This window comes from Pygocentrus nattereri, chromosome 8 (genome assembly GCF_015220715.1).
Source record: "Pygocentrus nattereri isolate fPygNat1 chromosome 8, fPygNat1.pri, whole genome shotgun sequence".
NCBI lineage: Eukaryota > Metazoa > Chordata > Actinopteri > Characiformes > Serrasalmidae > Pygocentrus > Pygocentrus nattereri.
The window spans coordinates 25,172,797-25,197,315 of NC_051218.1; the positions used below are offsets into that span (position 1 = coordinate 25,172,797).

Genomic DNA, 24,519 nt, shown 5'->3' on the forward strand with positions numbered 1-24,519 from the left:
TATTACAATACTATTACAATTTTCACCTAGTGTCGAATGTACTGCATCATGACAAATCATTTTGCCAATATATGTTTGTTAAAAAAGTGCATAGTTTTTATGTAGTCGATAACTGTTTGAAAACCCTCCTTTTCAAACTAGTCTCTGGATTTTGATCCACACCTTTCAAATTTGGTCTAGAATGATTCTGGGGCCTCTCTAGGTAAATAATTATTAAAAACAATTTGAGTTTTCTACTCTGGGTCATGTGGATCAGTCAACAAATTACTGGGGTCATGCTATTTGTAGCTCGATTTGCTATAATTCAACAATCATTAGCCAGATCATCTGAAAATGTGAAACATGTTAAAATACTGAGAGCCTTAGGGTGTGTGCTACGTTTGGTCCAGATTGGCCTTTAGATGTCACTTCAGCACTCAAAAACACTTAATAACCAATTAAATTGTTATTACAATGTTATTACAATGTTGATCAATACACACTTGGTGCCATATGACTCAGTTCACTCACCTGAAAAACTTTCTAATTGCATGTCATGTCAAAAATTGTACTGCTTGTCTGCTATTTTGCCTTATTTGTTCAAAGATTTCACTAGACAAAGGCCCATTATACAAAGATCAAAAGGTCATTTTGACCAAAACCTGGTGAATGTCTATGGTTTTAGTCCTTGATCAATACTGATATCATATTGAGGCCTTTTGACTGATTCTGACTCAGTTTCACTGAGCTGCTCTACACCTAAAGGGCCCATTGTGACTGCATTAGGCCTCACTATGGCCTACATCAAGTCAATGGGTTAAATACTGAACCAGTCCACTGTGCAAGTGGTCCTGTGTGAGAAAAGCTGCCAATGGTCAGGTAGTTCTGACATCTATGTTCTACAAACCAGTGTAGCTCAGTACATATGAATGGAAACTTTAATGTGTATGAAGACCTCTGCTTGCTGTTTATGGCAACTGAAGACCTTTTCATGATCTGAGCTCCCTTCAGTTCTATTCACTCTGCCTGCGAACAAACAGCTTGAGGCCTTTTTACGCCTGATGGGCTAAACTGCTGAGGGGCTGGTACTGCTTGTGTGTGCTTGAACCCGCTCATCGCCGCTTGCGGCTATATTTCTGTTTATTTTTGCTTTGTTGACATCTATAATAGTTCAGCTTTTAGCTCTCTGAGGCGGAGGTATCGGACTTGGCTCGTCTCAACAATTTCCAAGTTCACCTTACACCAAAAAAAAGTTGACCAAACAAAATTACTTAGTAACTGCTTGTACAAATTTTTGCGTGTAATCAACTGTTTGTTTAATTTGATCCATGAACTTGATGATAAGCATTGACTGACAAAGAGCTGGTGGAAAAGTGAGTACCTAGGTTGAAAAATTACAGGGTGTTTACAAACAAATTACAAACCAAAGTGGTGTGTGCAGTACACCATTGTGGTTGATTATATGTATACCTTCACACACACCACTTTATTAGGTATATGCCTTGTATCTATGTTCTTTTGTCTTTGATCTGTTTCTCTGCATAATTTGTTCATCAATGATCAGGACTCAAACAGGACCACAAAGCAGCTGTTATTACCATTTCATTTGCAGTACTGCAGTGGTACTGCAATGGTAGTATATGGTACTGGTGTAAGATTATGAGTTTTAAACATCTCAGTGTTACTGCTGGGCTGAGAATAGTCTGCCAACCAAAAACATCCAGCCAACAGTGTCATGTGACCAGAAAACGAGTACTTATGAAGGACTGAAGAATGACTAACACAAACTGTGTAGCAAAATATGAGCTATCATCTTTAATGTTAAATCTACAAGGAGGAGTAACAAGGTAGGTGTGCATAATAAAGTGGATGGTGTCAGTGTCAAAAATGATCCAACACCCAAATAATACCTGCTCTGTGGGGGTCCTGACTATTGAAGAACTGGTTAAAAGGGGATGAACTTCTTCACAACTGCATCTAAAATGAAGAAAAAAGGAAACAAAATTAGAAATAAACACACTCAGAGAAAACATAAAGATAAGAATAATCCTGAAAGTAGACTGTATAAAAAGTCTAAAAAAAAAACAAATTAAAGTGGGGGCATGAGCAACAGAATACCATTAAGTCACTGATTCAAATACATAATGTTGGAGATGTCATAAGCTAAAAGATGTAGTAAAATATATACTGAAATAGACAAAGAGCAATACTAAAAATTGTACTGTAAATGAAAGTACCTAAGACAAGCAGTAAGTCCTGATAAGTTGAGAACCAGAAGGAGAAAATGGATAGCTTTAAGAAGACAAAAGATTGCATAAAGGTTATACATACTAACTTCAAAAACTGAAGTAGATACAGGCAGATTTATGTTGACCAACTGCATTTTTATAAGCATTCAATCACCTTAAGGGTGCAAGACAAGTATTACATAGTTCAGTGAAAGCAGAAATACTTTTGGTTGAGTATAGTAGGTACTTGAGTAAAGGCATTCAGTCAACATTTGACCACATGGGGAGGCTTTGACTGGAGTTGGAGTGACAGAAAAGGAGAAACTAACCAGGTTGTGTGATAGACCAGTTGAAAAGTGTCTGCCAGTGGTCTAATTCCTTATGTGCACTTGATAAGCACAGTTTTTATAGCTAACAGATACACAGTGATGGTAGATAAGAACAACCTGCTTTTAGCTGCCCTAGAAGTTTAGCTAGAATTCTACAGTGTAAACTATGCCGCTATATGTAGTCTGAACGCCCCTCTAGCTGTTATGTTATTAAAGACCTTTAACTGGAACTGGAACATATACCTCCTAGCTCATGGTAAGTCTATTTTGGCAGGATAAAATATTGGGGGTAAAAATATTTCCTGGGATTTTTTTTACTTCCCGGGACCAGACTAAACATTCCTTGGCCATTTTGCATAAAGCCGCCATGTGTTTTGATTGGTACAATGACAGGAACAGCCCCATGAAGTCTCTGAATGACGTTTGACACAAATATTCAGATGTTTATGTGGGGCACATGTGAGACCTGAGAGAGGTTTGTGGAGCAAAAATAATTCTTGTGCACATATAAGTTTTGAATGTGAAGAGCACTACTGAGCACGTATAGGTTCTGAGAGGGAAAGGTATTGTTTTGCAGATTTGCTGCTCATTCAGATGACCATTGTCCTCCCAAAGGCTAACATTCCTTTCACAAACAATCTTTCTCAAATATTTTGGCACAATATTAACTCAGTATTTCAGCCACTCATTATTTTTGCTGTATCAATATCTAATTGAATACTAAATTTTGAGAAATGTTACACCCCTACTTAAAATGAAGTTGAATGAGAAAGCAAACGCCACAGCTATATCTAATAATGTAAATGTTCCTTTTCAGTCACTCTGGGACAAGCTATTTTTCTGGCAGAAAGTGCCAGAGAGCATTCCTCTGGATCCTTCAAAGTTCCTTATTCTTAATCCAGAAATCATCAGGGAGACAGCGTTGGACCTGCTTCATTACCCCAAACCTAAGCAGCGGCTTTGGGGCTGGGATCAGGTAAAGGTTCTCTCCTTACAGTACAGACATACTTGAAGCATCTACATTCTTACACTCTAACAGTCCTACTTTCTACATTCATTACCATATGTGTATTTAATACCTTTTAGTTTACTTCTAAATTTATAACCAGTGATTGGTAAGGCTTTAGTAAATGTAATTTAGATCAAATTTCATCACTCAGCCCTGGACCATTAAGTTAGTCATTGTTAATTAATTTCTTAAAGTCCCTGTGCACTTGTTTTTTATGATTTTTCCTCGAATCAGAGGTCAATGATGTCATTTTATCTGATTTGGGACCATATATTCTTGGGTAAAGATTGGTGCTGAGCTGTCAACTGATCACCATCTGGTGGTGAGCTGGATCAGACAGCAGAGATGACTGGCAGTCAGCGAACAGTGAGGGTGTATTGGGAACAACTGGGAACTGACTTTTTTCATGCGCAGTGTGAGGTAGGGGACAAAAGCTTGTTGGTGCTTGTCAGGATGTCAACCCAAAAACCTGTTGGTGGACTGGTTGGCCTGGAGGACTCCCGATTCAGTAAATGGGTAACAAAAGGCAAAAAAAAGCAGCATTGGTGGCAGTGGCAGAAGCAAAATCCGTAACAAGTGAGAAGTTTAGAGAGGCCTAGGAAAAGACTTTTGGTTGGCTTCAAAGAGGTTCTGGACAACCATTCAGTAAGATAAGATACACCCAGAAATGCTTAAGGCTCTGGATGTTATGGGCTTCTAATGACTGACACACCTCTATTAAGTGAAATATGCTATTAAGTAAAACACATTCTTTACAAATTTGATTGGTAACATGTCAAGACTGCAAGTGGATGGCTTTTGCAGTAGGATGCAACCAAGAAAGTGTCACAAAAGTGCAGCTGAACTTTGAACTCTTTCCTTACATCCTAACAAATTGCGTCTTCTCCTCTCAACTACAGTGCTGTTACAGCACTCGGACAGTCATATTTTAGTATTAGTGTATTCCCAAGCAACGAAGGTGAAAGAAAGAAGTGGGTTTCTGCAAGTTACAGCCTTGATTTAAACAAAAGTAAACTGACGGAGCAGGAGAACGCTAGCTTCCCATGCTAGCTGTTTTAAGCAGCGCTCTGTCACTCGCCCAACACGGCAAAGTGATGATACTGTAAATCAGACAAGACACAAAAGCACCTATTTCAGTTTAAACATACCTAAAAGGAGGATTCTAATTGTCTGGTGTTGATGTATTGCACTCCACCCCTCAAACTACCATAGAGAAATCCAGACGTCTGCTAGCTGGTGCCTGAATACTGCGATCTGCCCTGACATGGATGTTGTAGGAGTGATGGCAGTAAGACAATGTGATCCATCATTGACATACCAAGCCAGCTAATGTTTGCTATTCATATTAACTAAACTTAACATAACTAAACAGTTTAGCACTGTTTTGGCCACTTGTTTAGCATTTGTAACAGGATAGCCTAGCACTCGTCACCAGACAGCTAAAAATATCTTTTCTGTCTAAAATTATGACTATTACAAAAATTGCTGCTATGCTTTTCCAACTCATCAAAAACAGCTAATCAGACACTTTCTCCCACTGTCCCATTACAGACTTGTGAATTGTTCCATTGGTTGGCGAGTGTTTGTCGTGTTCGTATTCATATAGTTTAAAACCACAATTAACCACTCAGGAGCAAAAATCAGCCTTCAAACTTGAAAGAAATAATGATTTGACATTTAGCGCGATATTTATCGAACTATATGAATTTTGTTTAGCATGATAACATTTTGGCCATATCGCCCAGCTCTAATTGATGGCAGATATGTACTAGCTACTAATTAATGAGTTTGATTGTGATGGGTTGATTCCAAACATAGCCACATTCCCAGTTATAAAAGGCAGTGTAACTGGATTATTTTTACTTTTTTTAACCCACAAATATTTCTGATTGTTTTTCACTTTAATTTATAGATTGAAATTTCACATTAAAGTTGGAAAAAATTCTGACATGATTTATCTTGTTTTATCTTTGTTGTTCACATAACCTGCTGTTTTATAAGAGTCTGTAGAGTTTCATATCCCCTTCATTTGTATGCCATTAAGTAAATGGTTTACAATTCATATTTTCTGCATTTTGTAATGCATTTAAAACAATTATATAATTAGGAAACACTTCAGCAATGACTATATAATGACTATTAATGACTAGTTTCTGTTCAGTTGTAATTATAAGATGTTAATTGTTCATGTCAAATTGTGGAATTGTTTTCTTTACAGTGTTATTCTGTTTTTCTTGTTCTCTGTGGTCTTGTGTTTCTCTCTAGAATATTCCTACCTTAGGGGTCTCTGCCCTGAACTTGGCAACGTATTTGTGTGACGAGGTCAGCTTAGCAGGCTTCGGTTACAACCTCAGCCAGAAGGAGACACCACTGCATTACTATGACAATCTACCTATGACCACCATGCTGAAGCAGGCCATGCACAATGTGGACCGTGAGACAGTTTTTCTCCAGAGACTTGTAGCAGAAGGCAGCATTTCAGACCTTACAGGTGGGCTATACTGTAGCTTCTGCTCAAGCTGAAGACACTTTGCAGTGACTAACATCTGTGTGTACAAACACTGTTTATGAAGTCAGAAAATTCAGACAGGAATTTAGGGAGACAATGACCAAATCAAGGATATCTCCACTTTTTGTGGTTATTACCCACCCCTAGCACTATTATAAATTATTTCTTGTCCAGGTTAGGAAGTATTCCTGCCTTTTTCGTGCAGTTGTTTTGCATGAAACCACACAACCACTCAGAATGAAAATAGGGAAGTTTGCTCCAGAAGAAGAAAATCGATTCCTTTCTCATTTACTTTATTACCTTATAGTAGCATATTTCTTTATAAATACAAGGGGTGTAAGTGTTTTGAACCAAAATCCTCGGTTCTGTATGCAATACAATTTTATACATCGTTTTCAGATGGCAGTAAAAATTTAATAGCAAATTTCTAGGGGTTTGTATGGTTTACAGATGTCAGACACATCATGCTCCATTTGCAACATGCCATAAAACATTACAGGCACTGACAAGAGAAAACAGTTGAGCTCAAATTAAAGTTTGGAACAATTTGAAAAAACAATTCTTAAAAAAAAGTCAGATTGGTTGAGTTTGCATTACATTTGACTGGATCATCTAACTATCAGTTATGAAAGGAAGCATACTACATACCTGCTACAGCCTCTCTTTATCTCAGAGATTAAAAAAATAAATAAAAATTGCAGGGGAGATAAACACAGACATAGCTAAGTGGGACCTTTTACAAGGCCAAGCCACAAGACCTGTCTGAGGAGTCAAGATCAAGACTTTTTGTAGTTGAGTCTGATTAAAGGCAGAAACCAGGTTTTTTTTTTTTTTTTTCAGAAAAAACTTTCCAAATGAAATTCGTTTGTAGTTAATTGTACATTCATTAAGTATACATTATATATCTTAATACATTTATTTTATATTTTAATACATCTTGGTATGATCTATTTTGTAATTTTTTTTTATAGTTTTATTTCAAAGCAGGAGCAGCAATCACAATAAAAATAAGATGGTGACATTGATAACATATTCCAGTCCTTGCTTCAGATTTTGTTGTTTTCTCCCAAGTTAACAAACCAAATGCAAAAATACAAGGGAACAAACCAAAAAGCCCACACAATCCCCATTGTGCATTTACAAAAATCTGCTTGTGTCAAACAAAACATATACATTAGCACCCACCCGTACAAAGACGCCAAGACAAACGCACCAGACATGACCAAAAGACAATACAAAGACAAATACGTCTCTACATCAACATTTATACATAGGGACAGACAAACAAACCATAGTGACACCATAATAATTTAAATAAATAAATCTAATAATAATAGTATAAAATAAACAAAAACGATAATAATAATAAAATAAACCTAACTAATTTTCTTTATTGTATTTATAATCAGTTAGTGGGCAGCATTGATGGCGAATCAATATACGACATGAAAGAATTCCACTTGGAAAAGAAGGAGTCAGTATTACCAGTATTATCAGTATTTCATAGTATAAGCAATTTTCTCCAATTTGAGAGAATACATCACATCTTGTAACCATGATTTAATAGAAGGTGGTTTTGAAGATTTCCACGGAAGCAAAATGCGACGTCTTGCCATCAAGGATGTGAAAGCTAGAATCACTATCTGACCTCGGGTGAAGGTGGATGATTGGGCAGGAAGGCCTAAGATTGCCAGCAAAGGGCAGACATCTAACCCAACACCCAGAGCTTTTGACATTGTATCAAAGTAGTTCAACCAAAACCTCTGCAAAGTGGGACAGTAGAAAAACATGTGGCTCAAGTTACAAGGAGACATCAAACACCTGTCACACTGATCGCTAATTGTGTTGGGATAAATTTTAGACAATTGTGATTTGGATCGGTGAATTCTGTGTAAAACTTTTAATTGGATTATCTTAAGTCTTGTGCAGGGCGTACAAGTGCACCCCGCACAACTTGCCCTATTCCACCAGAGATCTGAGATAGAGAGGCCTAATTCACCCTCCCAGGCAGTTTTAGATTTATTTGTGGGTGAATTCTCCCAGTCCATAAGATGTAAATACACCCTGGATATAAAGGATTTCAAAAAAGGGTTCACAGACAACAGATCATCTCATGTTTGCTGTGTGGGAGTATTCAAAACATCTGGGAAGAGGGAACGAGCACAATGTCTGATTTGAAAGCATCTGTACTGATGTGAAGAGGGCAGGCTGAAATCTGCAGTAATATCTGCAAAAGTTCTGAAAACGCCATTCTTGAAGAGGTCGCTAAAGGATTTTATACCCCTGTCATGCCAAGTAGTGAAAGCAGCATCCCGTGATGATGAAATAAATAGGAGATTGTTCAGAATGGGCATCAACATGGAGGGAGCGGTAAACTTAAAGTGTTGTCTGAACTGAGACCAGATACGAATTGTGGATAGTACTAATGGGTTTTTGGATAACTTTGAGGCTTTAAGTGGAAGAGGCGCGGTAAGTAGTGCAAGTGGGGAGGAGAGAAAGAAAGATTTGATTTCTAATTTGCACCACAAGAGTTTTGAAGATTGGAGCCAATGCAATATTTTGTGTATATGGGCTGACCAGTAGTAAAATAGGAATTTGGGCAGGGACAAACCTCCATCCGTTTTAAACGTCTGCAGAGTTGATTTACTCACTCTTGGACACTTCCCATCCCAGATAAAAGTAGTAAAGAGCTGATCTAGCTATTTAAAAAAGGATTTAGGTAAATAAAGTGGAATAGATTGAAACAAAAATAAAAATTTAGGCAGTACATTCATATTTATAGTGTTAATTCTGCCTAATAAGGATAAAGGAAGAGATTTCCACCTCTGTAGATCCAATTTGACCTTGTTCAGTAATGGAATGAAATTGCTGTGGAAGAGGGAGGGTAGAGTGCGTGAAATTTGTATTCCCAAATACTTAAAACCTGCTGGGATCAATTTGAAGGGTATGTTGGATTGATCCAGTGATAATGCCAATGTATTGACTGGATAACATTCGTAGTTTCACCTTGTACCCTGAGATGGAACTGAATTCATTCAAAATGGACATTATAGGTTTCAGGGAAGTAACCGGGTCAGTCACATACAGCAGTAAATCATCAGGGTATAATGATAGTTTTAGCTCGACTCCAGTGCGGACAATACCTCTAAAAGATGAGAGAGATGTTAAGCAATTGACAGAGGTTCGATGGCTAGGGCAAAAAGTAATGGCGAGAGGGAGCTTCCGTGTCTAGTGCCCCGTGTCAATGGAAAATATTCTGAATTAAGTTCATTAGTGTGTACACTCGCTTGAGGGGCAGTATATAGCAGTCTTATCCAGGAAATGAATTTCTCTCGGAATCCAAAGAAATGTTCGCTGTAGAACATCAAACAAATAGTTCCATTCAACACGATCGAATGCTTTTTCTGCGTCAAGAGAAATGATCAATTCAGCAGAGTTAGTTGAGTGATCCATGAAAATGGCATTTAGAGACTTCCGGTTGGACTCGGTTAACGATGGCAGCATAAGCCACTAGCTCCCATTTACCAAACGGGAAAAAGAGCCCCCAAATCCACAGTCGACTAAAACTACGCCTTTTATCCAGTAATGGAACGGGGAGGGAGAACTCGAAGTCAGAGGAAGACCAAAAACAACGACAAACAACTGACAGTTTGAGAACGAGGGAAACATGTCGGAGGCAGACGACAGCGGTGCTGATGGCGAAAACATGGAAGCTGAGGTGGCGGTAGCAATTCGCTCGGGGCTAAAAGAAGTTGTCAGAGAAATACAAAGTTTTAAAACTGAACTTCGTTCTGACCTAGCCGCATTTAAAGAGGAATTCAAAAAAGAAATGAAAGAAGAACTGGAACATTTCAAGCGAGATATCAATCAGAGACTCACAGAAACGGCGAAAGAGCTAGCCTCACAAGCTACCAGAATTGACGAAGCGGAGTGGGCGAAATTGAATTGTGGAGTGTGGAGGCAAACGAGGCTCTCCTGGAAACGTTAAAACAACAGAGAAACTGACAACAAGAGAAACTGAAAGAACAAGAAGGTAGAAGTAGACGAAACAATATCCGCATTTTTGGCTTACCAGAGAACGCAGAGGGTGCCTCTGTGCCTGTGTTTGTAGAGCGGTTGCTGAGAGCTGAACTTTCTCTGCCCAGCGAAATGGAACTGCAAATTCAGCGGGCACACAGAGCCTTAGCACCGAAGCCAAACTCGGATCAGCCCCCGAGATCCATAATCGTGAACTTTCTCCAATACACTGTAAAAGAGACAGTCTTGAAGAAAGCGTGGCAGAAAAAGATCCAGTATGAGGGTCGGGCGCTTTCTTTTGATCACGACTACGCGATGGAGGTTATTCATAAACGTAAGGAGTACATCAGGATTAAGAAAGCCCTGAAAGAAAGAGGCATCCGTTTCCAAACACCTCTAACCAAGATGCGCATCCACTGGGAATCCGGCCTGCGAACGTACGGGAACACGAGAGAAGCGGCTGAGGACGCGAGGAGGAGAGGGATAGAGGTCGCGGCTGAGGATGACGCTGCCGTGGCAACAAGCTGGAAATCACAGAGTGCCATCAACCACCGATCGAGTTAAATTGAAACTACAAGAATTTCAAAGGAAATAAGTCATGGACGGGACATACAACATGGGCAACAAAGGCCAGGTAAGAAGAAAACATAAGGATGAGAAGATTAGATGAAAAGACTTATGCCTGACTGGTATGCGCTAATATAACGCTACACATTCAAAGTCTGTATAGTTCCAAGTTGGACGGTCTGCTCTGTAAACAAGTTAATGTTTGGTTGGGAGCGATCCTATGCGAGTTGAGTTAGACTTTACTAGAGTGTGTGAGAGTCGGTGGCTGAGAAGCCCACCTCTTACTGCTAGGGAGGGGCCCTTATTTTTTATGAGACGTTCCCCTTGGCCCACAGACACGACGTGGGAGGTGCACAAGAGATGCACCCGTCTTTGGAAGTCACTCTGCTTGTCTTCTTTTTCTGTTTTCTTTTTCATATTTTCTGGTTTATGAAGATCCCCAATGTTTTCTTGGTTCACTATATGTTGTACGGTTGCCAGGGCCATAGAAAGAGTTATACATCTAGCAATAACATGAGTACTATAAAATTGGTGTCATTGAATGTAAATGGCATGAATAACCCCATCAAAAGAAGCAAAGTAATCCTAAAAATGAAAAAGCTTAAGGCTTATGTTATATTTATGCAGGAAACCCATTTAACAAAAGAGGAACATGAAAAGCTGAAAAAAATTGGCTATAGAAACACATTTTATAGTTCACACAAACAGAGCCATAAGAGGGGGGTAGTAATACTTATTAAAAACTCAGTCACGTTTGAATGTTTCATAGAAATTACAGATAAAGAAGGGAGATATGTTATTGTTAAGGGAAAATTAGAACATGAAATAGTGACACTGATTAATATATATGCTCCACCAGACAGTGATAAATGCTTTTTCAAATCCCTGTTTAGAATAGTTGCCTCGGAATCAGAAGGCCTTGTGATTTGTGGGGGGGGTCTAAATATAATATTAAATCGTAATATGGATACCACAAGCTCTAACAGAAACAAAATGCACATTACCAAATTCATGAACACCATTTTGAAAGAACAAGGAATGGTCGATGTTTGGAGGGAACTTCACCCTTCACCTTCACTGGAAAAAGATTATACATATTACTCCAACCGACATAAAACACACTCAAGAATCGACTATATATTTATGAATAGCTGGGAACTACATAGGGTAATAGAATGTAAAATTGGAACAGCTGATATATCAGATCATAACACTGTACATCTAGATGTACACTTAGGTAACAGGCAGAAAAACACTACCTGGAGGTTAAATATAGGTATTTTAAATGACAAAACAATAATTGATCAATTTAAAATAGAAATTAGAAGATATATTGAGGAAAATGACACAGGGGAAACAGATACAATAATTTTATGGGACGCGCTCAAGGCCGTTATTCGAGGGAAATTGATAGCGATTACGTCACGTCTTAAACTTAAACAAGCAACATATTTTAGCCTGATTGAGAAATTAAGAACTTTAGAAATACAATACCAGAATACTCGTCAAACACAATTTCTACAACAAAAGAGGGCCACATAACAAGAAATAGATAATATTCTAAGAGAAGAGGTAGAGAAAAAACTAAGATCAAGGACTCTCATTCCAGTCAGCATCTGTATAATCCAATGGAAATTGAGAATGTGTTTAAGGAATATTATAAAACTTTATATACACAACCACTTGCTTCTAGCGAAGTTATGATAAGACAATTCCTCAACTCTCTAGATCTACCGTCCATTGGTGAAATACAAAATGAACAACTTATGGCCACTATTACTCAAAAAGAAATATATGAAGCTATATCCAGACTCAAAGCAAACAAATCCCCAGGTAGCGATGGCTTTCCAGCAGAGTGATATAGAACATTTAAAGAAGAATTAACCCCTCTACTAGTTTCTTCTTTTAATTGGACGCTTAAAAAAGGGCAACTGCCACCATCTTGGAAGGATGCAATAATATCATTAATTCCCAAGGAAGGCAAGGATCCAGAATATTATAGTAATTACCGCCCTATTTCAGTTCTTAATGTGGACTACAAGATATATACCTCTATTATAGCAAAAAGATGTATGACTTTTCTGCCAGAGCTAATTTATGAAGATCAAACAGGTTTTATTATAGGTCGCCAAACACAAGACAATATTAGGAGAACTCTACATATTATTGACTCAGTGCAAATGATAATGATAATAATGATAAGCCTCGATGCCGAGAAGGCTTTTGATAGTGTGAATTGGGGTTTTCTATATTTAGTGTTAGAACGATTTGGATTTAGCAAAGATTCAATTAAGTGCATCAAAACTTTATATCAAAATCCAACAGCCAGGATAAAAATTAATGGTAGTCTAACAGAAAGGATAACGCTCAAAAGAGGTACTCGGCAGGGATGCGGCTTGTCACCGCTCCTATTCTACATATATATTGAACCCTTAGCGCAGGCTATACATCAGAGTAAAGACCTACAGGGAATTACTATAAAAGGACAAAAGCATATTTTCAGCCTATTTGCGGATCATATCATAGTTTACGTAAGGAACCCTAATACATGCTTCCCAAATCTGATGGAATTACTGAGTATATATGGAAAACATTCAGGTTACAAAATAAATGTTCACAAAACACAAATCTTGGCCTTCAACTGTACGCCCTCTCAAGAAATCCAAAAGATGTTCCAACTGAAATGGGAAGCAAAAACAATAAAATACCTTGGTGTGTTTTTAACAAGAAACCTCTCCCAGCTTTTCAAAACAAACTACAACCAGATCCATGTACAGATCAAGAGAGATTTGGAAAACTCGTCCTTACTACCTCTGGATTTTAGTTCTAGAATTGAAGTAATTAAAATGAATGTAGTTCCCAGACTTTTATACCTATTTCACTCACTTCCTATTAAAATACCCCAAGAAAGTTTCAACAATTGGGATAAAATGATTTCCAGATTCATCTGGAATAGAAAAAAGCCAAGAATAAAATACTCCACTTTACGTTGCCCAGGGACAGGAGTGGGGTGTCACTGCCAAATCTTAAAGACTATTTCCAGGCAGCCCAACTGGGACCATTACTTAAATGGTGTGACGAAAATTATTATGCACGGTGGAAAGACATAGAGAAGACTGTATTGCAATTTCCAATCCAGTCCCTTCTTGGTAATATGAAACTTACAAAGACACTACAAGATTCAATAGACTGTATTAGTATTCATACATTAGATATGTGGTTTGATTTTATCAAACGATACAAATTAGGTAGACACATAAAACTATTAAGTTGGTTTGCCTACGATGAGAGATTCAAACCAAGCTTAATAGATCATAGCTTCAGACAGTGGGCAACAAAGGGCGTGACAGCAGTCTGTACAATTGTTAAAAATGGACATCTAATTAGTTTCCAGGAATTAAAAAAGAGTTATGGCCTGGGGGATAGAGATTTCTTTAGATACTTACAAATAAGAAACTATTTTATAAATGAGTTACAAGGTGAGCAAATTTCAAAGTCTCTTAATGCAGTCATCGATGCTGTTGTAAAAACATATAGTGGAACAAAACTAAGGGCAACATCTCATCTCTATCATAGCCTGAGAGAATGCAATGCCTCCTCCACTGTATATATAAAAGTTAAATGGGAAAAGGAACTTAACATCAATATTACAGAGAAAGAGTGGGCTAAAATGTGCAGGGTGCCACACTCTACTACTAATTCAAGAATATGGAAAGAATTTGGGTGGAAAAATCTGACTCGATATTTTATAACACCTGAAATAAAGAGTAAACAAATTGGGCAACATCAACCATGTTGGAGACTCTGTACAAATATGGTGGCCAATCACACTCATGTCTTCTGGGAATGTGATAAACTACATTCTTTCTGGGAGAAAATAAATGATGGCATCAAGGACATTTTGGGCTACCCAATCCCCAAAGAATGCAATGTTATATCTTGGCGATATAAATAACTATGTTTTAGACAGTGATAGGTATTTAACAAAGATTTTGCTGATAGCAAGCAAGAAAGCAATAACGCGAAATTGGGGCAAATCGGACGCCCCACCCACTTTTGAACAATGGGTAGAAATTGTTAGAGAAATTTATGGATTGGAAAAAATGACTTACCAGCTTCGACTGAGGGGAATAATTTTTGATAATAACTGGTGCAAATGGACAGTATACGACGTCACAGAAACAAACAAGGATGAAAAAACTGGAATAAAAGAAAAAACTGGAATAAAATAACTGTTAAACATACTGTAATCTTTAACACACAACCTTTCGACTTTTGGCAACCTTGGTGGATTTAATATTTTTATACTCTTATTTTGTTATGACATTATTACTGATATCTTTTTTTTGTTATTATTTATATATTATTTTATTTATTCATTTATTTATTTTTCTTTTCTTTCTTCCGTTAAGGAAACAGAGATCTTTAGCACTATGGATGTTGTTATAATTATCATTTGTATTTGTGTCTTTAATTCTTTAAAATGTTTTTTGTGCATATTGTGAAAAACAAAATCTAAATAAACACTTAAGTATCAAAAAAAGAGTTTTAAGAGTGAAAAAAAAGGCATTTAAGAGTGTCCGGATATTGAAATAGAGCTGGCGTCCCATGATAAAGCCATTTTGATCGCATGATATAATATTAGGGAGTACCTGCTCCAATCTCAGCGCCAGGGCTTTGGACAAAATTTTTACATCTGCATTTAAAAGAGATATAGGTCTATATGACCCAAATATTTGTTTGTGGTAAGGTGCCAGAAGATAGAGACTCGTTGAAAACTGCTAATAAAAGCGGTACTAATTTCACAGCAAACTTCTTGTAAAATTCGATGGGAAACCCATCTGGGCCAGGTGCTTTGTTGTTTTGCATGCTCTTAATAGAAATTTCAATGTATTTTTGGGTCAGTGGTACATCAAGCTGATCAGCAAATGATGAGTTCACAACAGGGAAAACCAGTTTGTCTAAAAAAATAGAAATCTCAACACCAGATATAGCCTGTGATCTGTTAAGGTCAGAATAAAACCATTTGGAAGATCTGTTGATGGAGCATGAGTCTGAACATTGCTCATCATTCTGGTCTTTAATACAGGGAATCAGACGAGATGCCGCCCGTCTCTTCAACTGGTGAGCCAACAACCTAGATGCTTTTTCCCCATGTTCATAATAATTACTATGTGAATGTAAAAGAATCCTGGAGCGACGCAAGGTCCTGTTCCCCATCCGTAAGCGTTTCATTCAAGGAGGCTCCCGGGCTGTCATTGCAGTGGACAAACTCTACGTTAACGGTCAACTCTACCGCGACATTAATATCACACCATGGCTGTACTAATCAGGTGATCTGTATCAACACAGACGCCTTTATCCGAATACTTTAACATATCACCTTTCGACTAGTATAATAAGACATGTCTAAGAAAGAATCATTAATGCCGGTTTAATAAGCAGAGTGCCTTAAATAACACAAATGTTTTCTTCTTTCTTAAGATGTATTTGTTTTTCCTTTTTTTGTTGTTGTTGTATGTGCACTTTCATTTTACGTATCACCTTTTTTTCCTCCCCCTCTCTCTTTCAACACCCACACAGCGATTTGTTCATTCACTTTAAGCTATTTGTTCACACACACACACATACATACAGGCATATCTAACAGACACACACAGAGACACACAGCACACACTCACACAAACATACAGGAGACACACACAAACACAGCACAGACACATAGACATACACGACCGATACATGCAGGCACAGACACACACACACAGACATATAGTGCAGATACACACACAAAACATACAACACAGGCATACAGCACACTTATACAACACATACACCTCTAGTAAACATCCAACACTCAAACAGCTAGTTTTAACATGAGTACACTGAGGTTTGTTACATGGAATGTACGTGGAGCTGGTTCGAGGGAAAAGAGATTGAAAATTTTTAATCGGCTAAGCGACTTGCAAGCAGATATTGTCTTTCTACAGGAAACACATATGTCCAAAACACCTACATACACACTGACCTCTCCTCAGTTCCCTCATGCGTACTCAGCCTGCTACAACTCAAAACAAAGGGGGGTGGCCATACTAATTAACAGAAGGATAAACTTTTCCATTAGCAACAATATAACAGATCCTGAAGGTAGATTTATAATACTTAACTTGTCGATTCTAAATATGCATTTATGTATTGCTAATATATATGGGCCAAATGTTGACGATCCCTCCTTTTTTCATAATATTTTCACTGCACTCTCTGATCATTCTGACACCAAACTAATAATAGGAGGAGATTTCAACCTGGTGCTTCATCCAAATATCGACAGGCTCAGTACAGCAATGAGTCAAAGGAACTGGCAGTCTGCAGACACTCAATATGAATATATGAATACAACAATATATGAACGACTTTGGGCTCTCCGATGCGTGGCGTTCACATCACCCCACTCTACGGGATTACACCTTCTTTTCAGCAGTGCACCACTCACATTCTCGTTTAGACAACTTCTTAGTTAGCAATTCTATTATGATCGATGTCACAGACACTCAGATTCATCCTATCACTATCAATGACCATGTCATCAATGACTCTCTCTCTCTGGCACAGAAAAGAACCACATTAACACATAGGAACTGGAGATTAAATACATCATTACTTAAAGAACAAGATTTCATTCATTATTTCAAAAAGGAATGGACAACATATTTAGAAAATAACGATCTGCCAGGAACATCACTGTGTGTTCTTTGGGAAGCAGGAAAGGCAGTAATGCGGGGGAAGATAATATCCCACTGCACACATAAGAAAAAAAAAGAAAAAACACAGGTATTAGAATTGGAAGAAAAAATAAAATCCTTAGAAGCTGCCCATGCTGCTTCACCACAAGAACACACAATGAGCAAGCTGAGAAAACTCAAACTGGAATTAAATGAAATAATAGACAAAAAGACACAATTTTTACTGCAAAGGTTGCGTTGGCAGAACTTTGAACATAGCAATAAATCCGGAAAATTCCTTGCTAACCAGCTAAAGCTAAATAAAGAAAAAACAAATCTCTTCTATTAAAGTCTCAACTGGAAACATTACTCATGACCCACAACAAATAAATAAAGCTTTTAAAGAGTTTTACAAAGCCTTATATTCATCACAGATTAATCCATCTGACGCAGCTATTGAAGAATTTCTTAATAATATTAATCTCCCCAAGCTGAAAAATGAACAAGTTGTTGCCCTGGATTCACCACTTGCTTTATCCGAATTACATGAAGCCCTGCAGCATCTACCAAATAGCAAAGCCCCAGGCCCAGATGGATTTCCAGTAGAGTTCTACAAAGAATTCTGGTCTGTGCTTGAACCAACCTTTTTTAGAACGGTAACTCAAATTCAAAATGAGAACGTACTGTCCCCAGACATGAATTCTGCTAACATTATCCTACTTCTTAAACCAGGCAAAGACCCTACACTGCCTTCTAGCTATCGCCCAATTTCACTCATAAATGTAGATCTTAAAATTATTTGCAAAGTCCTTGCCAGAAGATTAGAGAAAATCACTCCACTTATAGTACATCCTGACCAGACAGGTTTTATCAAGGGTAGACAATCAGCAAATAACACACGCAGACTAGTAAACATAATAGATTACTGCACAATTAACAAATTAGAGACAACCATTGTATCTTTAGACGCAGAAAAGGCATTTGATCGGGTAAACTGGAAATATTTATTAGCAGTTCTACACAAATTCGGATTTGGTTCATCCTTCATAAACTGGATCAAAACCTTACATAGCTCTCCTAGTGCACGTGTTAGGACAAACGATATCACTTAATAATAATAATAATAATACATTTTATTTAGTAATGGCGCCTTTCAAAGCACTCAAGGACACCTTACAACGGTTAAAAGAAGAATGGTAGAGTATAAAAGAGGATAAAAAACAAATAAACAGATAAACAAATCAACATACATTCAAATACTTTCAACCAGACGAGAAACAAGACAAACAGAAAAGTGAAGATGAGGAACACTTCACAACACTTCACATCACTTCACAAAGCTTCACTCTGCAGAGGGGCACCAGGCAGGGCTGCTCACTATCACCCTCACTTTTCGTTATCTTCATTGAGCCATTAGCAGCAGCAATTCGACAAAATACAAATATTAAAGGAATTAACACAGAAACTACAAACCACAAGATAAGTCTTTATGCAGATGATATATTACTTTTCCTAGAAAACTCCCAAGCTTCTCTCCCGAATACAATTAGACTAATAGATAGCTTCTCTTCTATATTAGACTATTCCATCAACTGGGGAAAATCAACAGTTTTGCCTATAAACTGTAGTTTCCAGAACACGACCACCATTCCACTACAATCAGTTAATATTAGATATTTAGGCATACATGTCTCTGCTAGGCTTTTAGATTTAGTGCAGTTAAATCATATCCCTTTACTGAAAACAATAGAAGATGATCTCAAACGTTGGAACGCCTTACCTATATCACTCATGGGGAGAGTCACTACCATTAAAATGATGGTTTTACCAAAAATCAACTATTTATTCTCACTAATCCCACATAAACCCCCTGCTGCTTGGTTTAAGTCCTTAGATTCAAACATCTCACAATTTTTATGGAAAAATAAGCCATCAAGAATAAGTCTGAAAACTACAAAAGCCGAAAAACAATGGTGGTTTAGAACTACCAAATTATTTCTTAGCCAATAGATTACAGTACATTTCAAAATGGATCAAACCTGACTTACTAGACAGTCAATGGTTGGACCTAGAACAAGCATTCTGTAGAAAAACAAAACTCTCAGACTTACCTTACATTAGCTCTAATATTAAGCGCCACGACGCTTTTAAAAGCCTCAATATAAATAGCTCACTGACAGCCTGGTGGGAATTTCTAAAACTAACTCAGTCTCCACTTATTTCATGCAAACTAACACCCATTTGGAACAATCCAGACATTTGTCAGAATAAGAAAGTACTAAATTTCACATCATGGTGTGAAAAGGGAATAAAAAATTTAGAACATGTTATTAAGATGGAAACTTTGTCACATTCCAGGAACTCATATCAGAATATGGAATAAACAACAGTAAATTTCTTGAATATCAACAATTGAAATCCATCATTCAAGAGAGATTTAATCTCAACCAACTAAATTTGGAAATATCAACATGGGTAACTGAATTTTTTAATTTATGTACCCCTAAATTATTATCAAAACTATACAAATTATTGTTAAAATTTGATGACTCAATCTCCCTCCCGATAGCCAAATGGGAACGTGTTCTTTCTATCAATCAAGATCAAAGCTTTTGGACAGAAATATGTTCAAATATCTTCAAAATAAGTAAAAGCCCCAACTTACAACTTATACAATACAAAGTCCTTCATAGAATACATTATACAGGACAAAGGATGTTCCAAATGGGCCTAGCACAATCAAACATATGCACCCACTGTACAGCCAATGTAACCGATAACTATATGCATGCTATATGGGATTGTAGGCCTGTTCAGGTGTTCTGGCACAGGATATGTATAGACTTGTCCACGTGGCTTAAATGTTGCATCCCAACCTCACCCAGACTGTGCATCTTAGGAGACGTCAGTGAATTGGTTATGGATGCAAATACATCACACATAGTTCTCACTGCCCTATGCATCGCCAAGAAAACCATCCTCATTAACTGGAAGCAAAAAAAAGATCTACATATTGCTCTTTACAAAAATTTATTATTTGATCACATTAGTCTGGAAAGAATGTCTGCTTCCTCTAAAAACCAGTTGGAGGAATTTAACTCTCTTTGGTTCCCACTGATCAATTCCACTAGTTAGTCGGGGTGGTTGGCTGTGGTTTCATCTCCCGGGTGGCCTAGTTGGTGGCTGGGAATTGACTCTGGGATGACTGCTTGTGTCAGTAACTTCCTGAGTAAGCTGGGGGGCCTCGGCGGCTGACCTGGGGTGTCTGTGTGCTTGCCCTGGTTGGTGGTGGATGGGTGGGGGCTCGGGGGGCGCTGCCGTTTTGCCTCGGGATGTACAGTTGTGCTCAAAATAATAGCAGTGTCTTTAAAAAAATGAGTAAATGTCAAAATTCTTCTAACAAATTGTACTTTAATGAACACAAATGCATTGGGGACACAGCACATTCTATTCCAAAGCAGGACAATTGGGAAAAGTAATTAAAACTCAAATAATAATAATGATATTTCACAGAAAGTCAGAAACGTAATGTTCAAAAAAATAGCAGCGTTGACATCTTTTCTTGGAAACTCAAAAATGTACTGCACAAACTAAGAAATTCTTGATAAGTCAACTTGGTTGAGTATCCTAAACTAATATTTTGTTGCAAAACCACGGTTTCTGATAACTGCTTCACATCTGTGGTGCATGGAGTCAACCAATTTCTGGCAACGGTCAACAGGTATTGCAGCCCAGGCCAATTGTACTATATTCCACAATTCCCCTGCGTTTCTTGGTTTTGCCTCATGCACTGCATTTTTTTATGTCAGCCCACAAGTTTTCTATGGGATTAAGGTCCGGGGATTGTGCTGGCCACTCCATCAGCTGAATCATGTTCGTTTGGAACCATGCTTTTGCTCGCTTGCTGGTATGTTTTGGGTCATTATCTTGTTGAAAGGTCCACCTCAAAGGCATTTCCTCTTCAGCATATGGCAGCATGACTTCTTCCAATATCCTGATGTACTCAAATTGATCCATGATCCCTGGTATGCGATAAATAGGACCAACACTGTAGTAGGAGAAACATCCCCATATCATGATGCTTTGGGCTGTGTTTGGGTCCGGGGGTGTGTGCGGGGGGGGGTGTGTGTGGATGTGTGGACATCCACGTTCGCACGGGCATGTGGTGTTGTGTGGTTGGTGCTGTTGGGCGGGCTGCTCTCTGCGGTGGGGGAGGTGGGGGCTTGTCATCATGTGAGGGGGGGGGGTCATCCCTCACCCGTTTCCTGCTCCCTGCCGGGGCGGGGGGTTGGACGCCGGTGCGGGGGCTGGGCCAGGGGCATTCCTGGCGTCCTGGGGTTGCTGCCCGGGCCCCCGCCACCCCCGCCACGGAGGGTGGCCTGTACAGCGGTGCCGGTCATGTGACATTGTATGGTTGGGTGGGTGTGGGCGTCTGTGCGCCGGCGCGCATTCTTCCCTGGTGTGCGCCCTCGGACTCATGTGCAGCCGTGCATGTTCCTCCCGTGTGTGCGCCCTCCCGCACATGTGCACGTTCGTCCCATGTATGCATCCATACACAAACCGGTACTGGGTGGGCTTTCCATTCGCCCCCACCTCATCTAGGGGGACCGGGGGGTGTATATATGGGTGGGTGTGTGTACATATTGGGGTGATATGTGTATGTATATATGTGTGTGTATGTATGTATGTAGGAGTGTGTATAGGTTTGGAGGTATGTGTGCGTAGGTGTATATATAGGGGTGGATGAATATATGGGAGTGAAAGTATGTAGGTGTATATATGGTCGAGGATGTATATATGAGGTTGAGTGTATGTGAGGACAGCTGGTTCTGGGTCGGGGGATTGCTGTCCCCGGTCCTCTCCCGGCTGCTCCCCTGTGGTTGCTACTTCCCCCCCGGATGGGGGACGCCTTGGGGCTTCAGGGCCTGGCCTGGTACTCCGGTGTGATGGTTGGCCCGCTCCCCTGGGTGGTTGGGTTCCTGGGCGGCTCAGGGCCCCTCGGCGGGGATGGGGCCCTGCTGGGTGGTGGGTAGCTCTCGGGCGTATGAGGCGCTGGGTCTCCGCTGCTGCCTCGTGATGGGGGGGCATCCTGGGGGCGGCTCTGGTTCCTCTGGTTCCCCTGGACCTGCGCTCCGTGGCTGGGGGGGGTGCTGTCCAGAGTCCCCCTCTCCCTTCCGCTGGGGTGGGCATGCAGGGGTCACTGGGAGATGCGGCCCAGGGTCTCCACTGCTCCTGGGGGGGCCGCGGCGGGCGGGATTCCCTGGTCTTTCTCTGCCTTCCTCTGGCCTCTGGGGAGATGTTGTCGCAGCTTTCTGTCCTCGCTATTGAGTGCATCTTGTGACAAATTTATACTGTACTGCACTCACAAACACACACACCCAACCCTCACCCACATACACATACATCACAGTCATTTGTGCAGTATTTCCAAGTGCTGTACGTCTCAGGTACACTTTCTTCTCTTTTCTCAGGAGCAGCAGTTGGTGAACCATCGGCGTGGCATTTGCGCTGTGTTTTATCTGCCCTTTTGTTATTTCTCTTTTTTACTCCCCCCCCCCTTATCTCTCCTCTCCCTTCTTTACAGATTCCCCTGGCCTGTCAAGTCTGGCATGATGTTGACACATTTCATTAAAATATCAAATGTATAAACAAAATGAAATTAAATAATTAATAAATAAATAAATAAATAAAGAAACACTGACAAGATGAGCCTATAATCTATAGTGCTCATTTTGGAAAAGTAAATTTGTTTGGACCATAATTCTGATTGCAAATCTGCCAGACAAGACGGGCAAAAAAAAATAAAATGTGGCAACCGATAGCACCAAACAAGTGGTGGTGGAAAAGGGGAGAGAGAGAAGAAATAAATAAATAAATAAATAAAATAAAAAGAGGGGAAAAAACACTACATACACAAAGGTACCTACACACATACGCAAACACGCATATACACACAACAGCAACAACAACAATAACAACAGGAACACGGACACCCCATAACATAGTAGTAAACTCCAAAGGGAGTCAAACCCAGTTGAGCAACGCCTCCGATAGAACAGCACCAGACAAAATGTCTGGGCTCCGCATATGAGCAATTCTGAAACAAATTCCGTACGAACTCACATACACACATTTAAAAGTGAGCTCAAACAGCCATGAACAATTATAAAATAATTTCACCCTGTACACAACAATGTGCGCGAGAGAAAAAGAAAGAACTCAGATAGTGCACTCCACCTATTCTAAATTCTTACAGCCATCGATTTTATGAATGGAACTAGTAACAAACAAAATATTGTGACACATACGCAAATCAACAATAGGTTAAAGCATGTCAAAGCCGCCCAGTAAACAATAAGCGATATAAATAAATGAATGTGACTATGGCGTCTTAACAAAGCTGGTGATACATCACCCAGCCATCGTGGTTATGAATCGTTCGGCTTCGCCTGCAGAAGTAAACTCGTGTGACTTTCCCTCAAATGTAATTCGAAGTCGAGCAGGGTACAATGCCGTATTTGACCCCGTCCATTGTCCATTTTGCGGACCTCGTTGAAAGCCGCCCTGGCTTTGGCTACTTTGGGCGTGAAGTCAGGATAAACGAAGAATCACATTCCTTGCAGAGGAGATTCGCTGGCAACTCAGAGCTTCTTTAAGGATAACAATCTTCAAAATAGTGCAATTTCACTATTATTGGGCGAGGGGGCTCGTTGGGTTTTGGACGGGGTGCTAGTGAATGATGTGCTCTATCCACAAGTGAACTTTTATCCAGGGAAAATGCCTCTCTCAAAAGTTCAGACACGCTGGAGTTGGATAAGATGAATCGCGAATCGTTTTCCGAATTCCAACAAGTCTAATATTTTGTCGGCGTGAACGAGCCTCCAGGTCCTCGCATCTAGCATCGTTTTTTGCGAGATCTCCCATGAGAGATTTAACTGTAGGCCTGAGATCCACCACCTCGTCTGAAAGACCTGACAGTGAAGTCTCAACCTCCGAAACGGTGCCATGAACCGAAGCAATGTCGGCCTTAAGTGCGGCGTTATCTCGGAGCAGTTCAGATCTCATTTCCTGGAGCTCCACTCGAATCTTGGAATGATATTCCTTTGAAATTGTGTGAAACTCTGCGATGATTTCAGTTTTCAGGGCAGCAAGCTCTTTA

The 24,519-nt window shown here is 39.4% G+C and overlaps 1 protein-coding gene across 6 annotated transcripts in view; it reads left to right on the forward strand.

Moving 5' to 3' along the window:
• st3gal5 (ST3 beta-galactoside alpha-2,3-sialyltransferase 5) overlaps positions 1–24,519 on the forward strand; it is a 111,303-nt gene that overhangs the window by 53,106 nt on the left and 33,678 nt on the right. For 2 of the 6 annotated variants that reach the window (XM_017682200.2, XM_037540551.1), the window contains exons 6-7: positions 3,354–3,512; positions 5,811–6,036. In XM_017682200.2, coding sequence (XP_017537689.1) covers positions 3,354–3,512; positions 5,811–6,036 — 385 coding nt within the window. Of the gene's footprint in view, positions 1–3,353; positions 3,513–5,810; positions 7,087–15,727; positions 15,967–16,221; positions 16,315–22,944; positions 22,981–24,519 lie in introns of those variants that run through there. The other 4 variants (XM_017682197.2, XM_017682199.2, XM_017682196.2 and 1 more) reach the window with 4 other exon arrangements.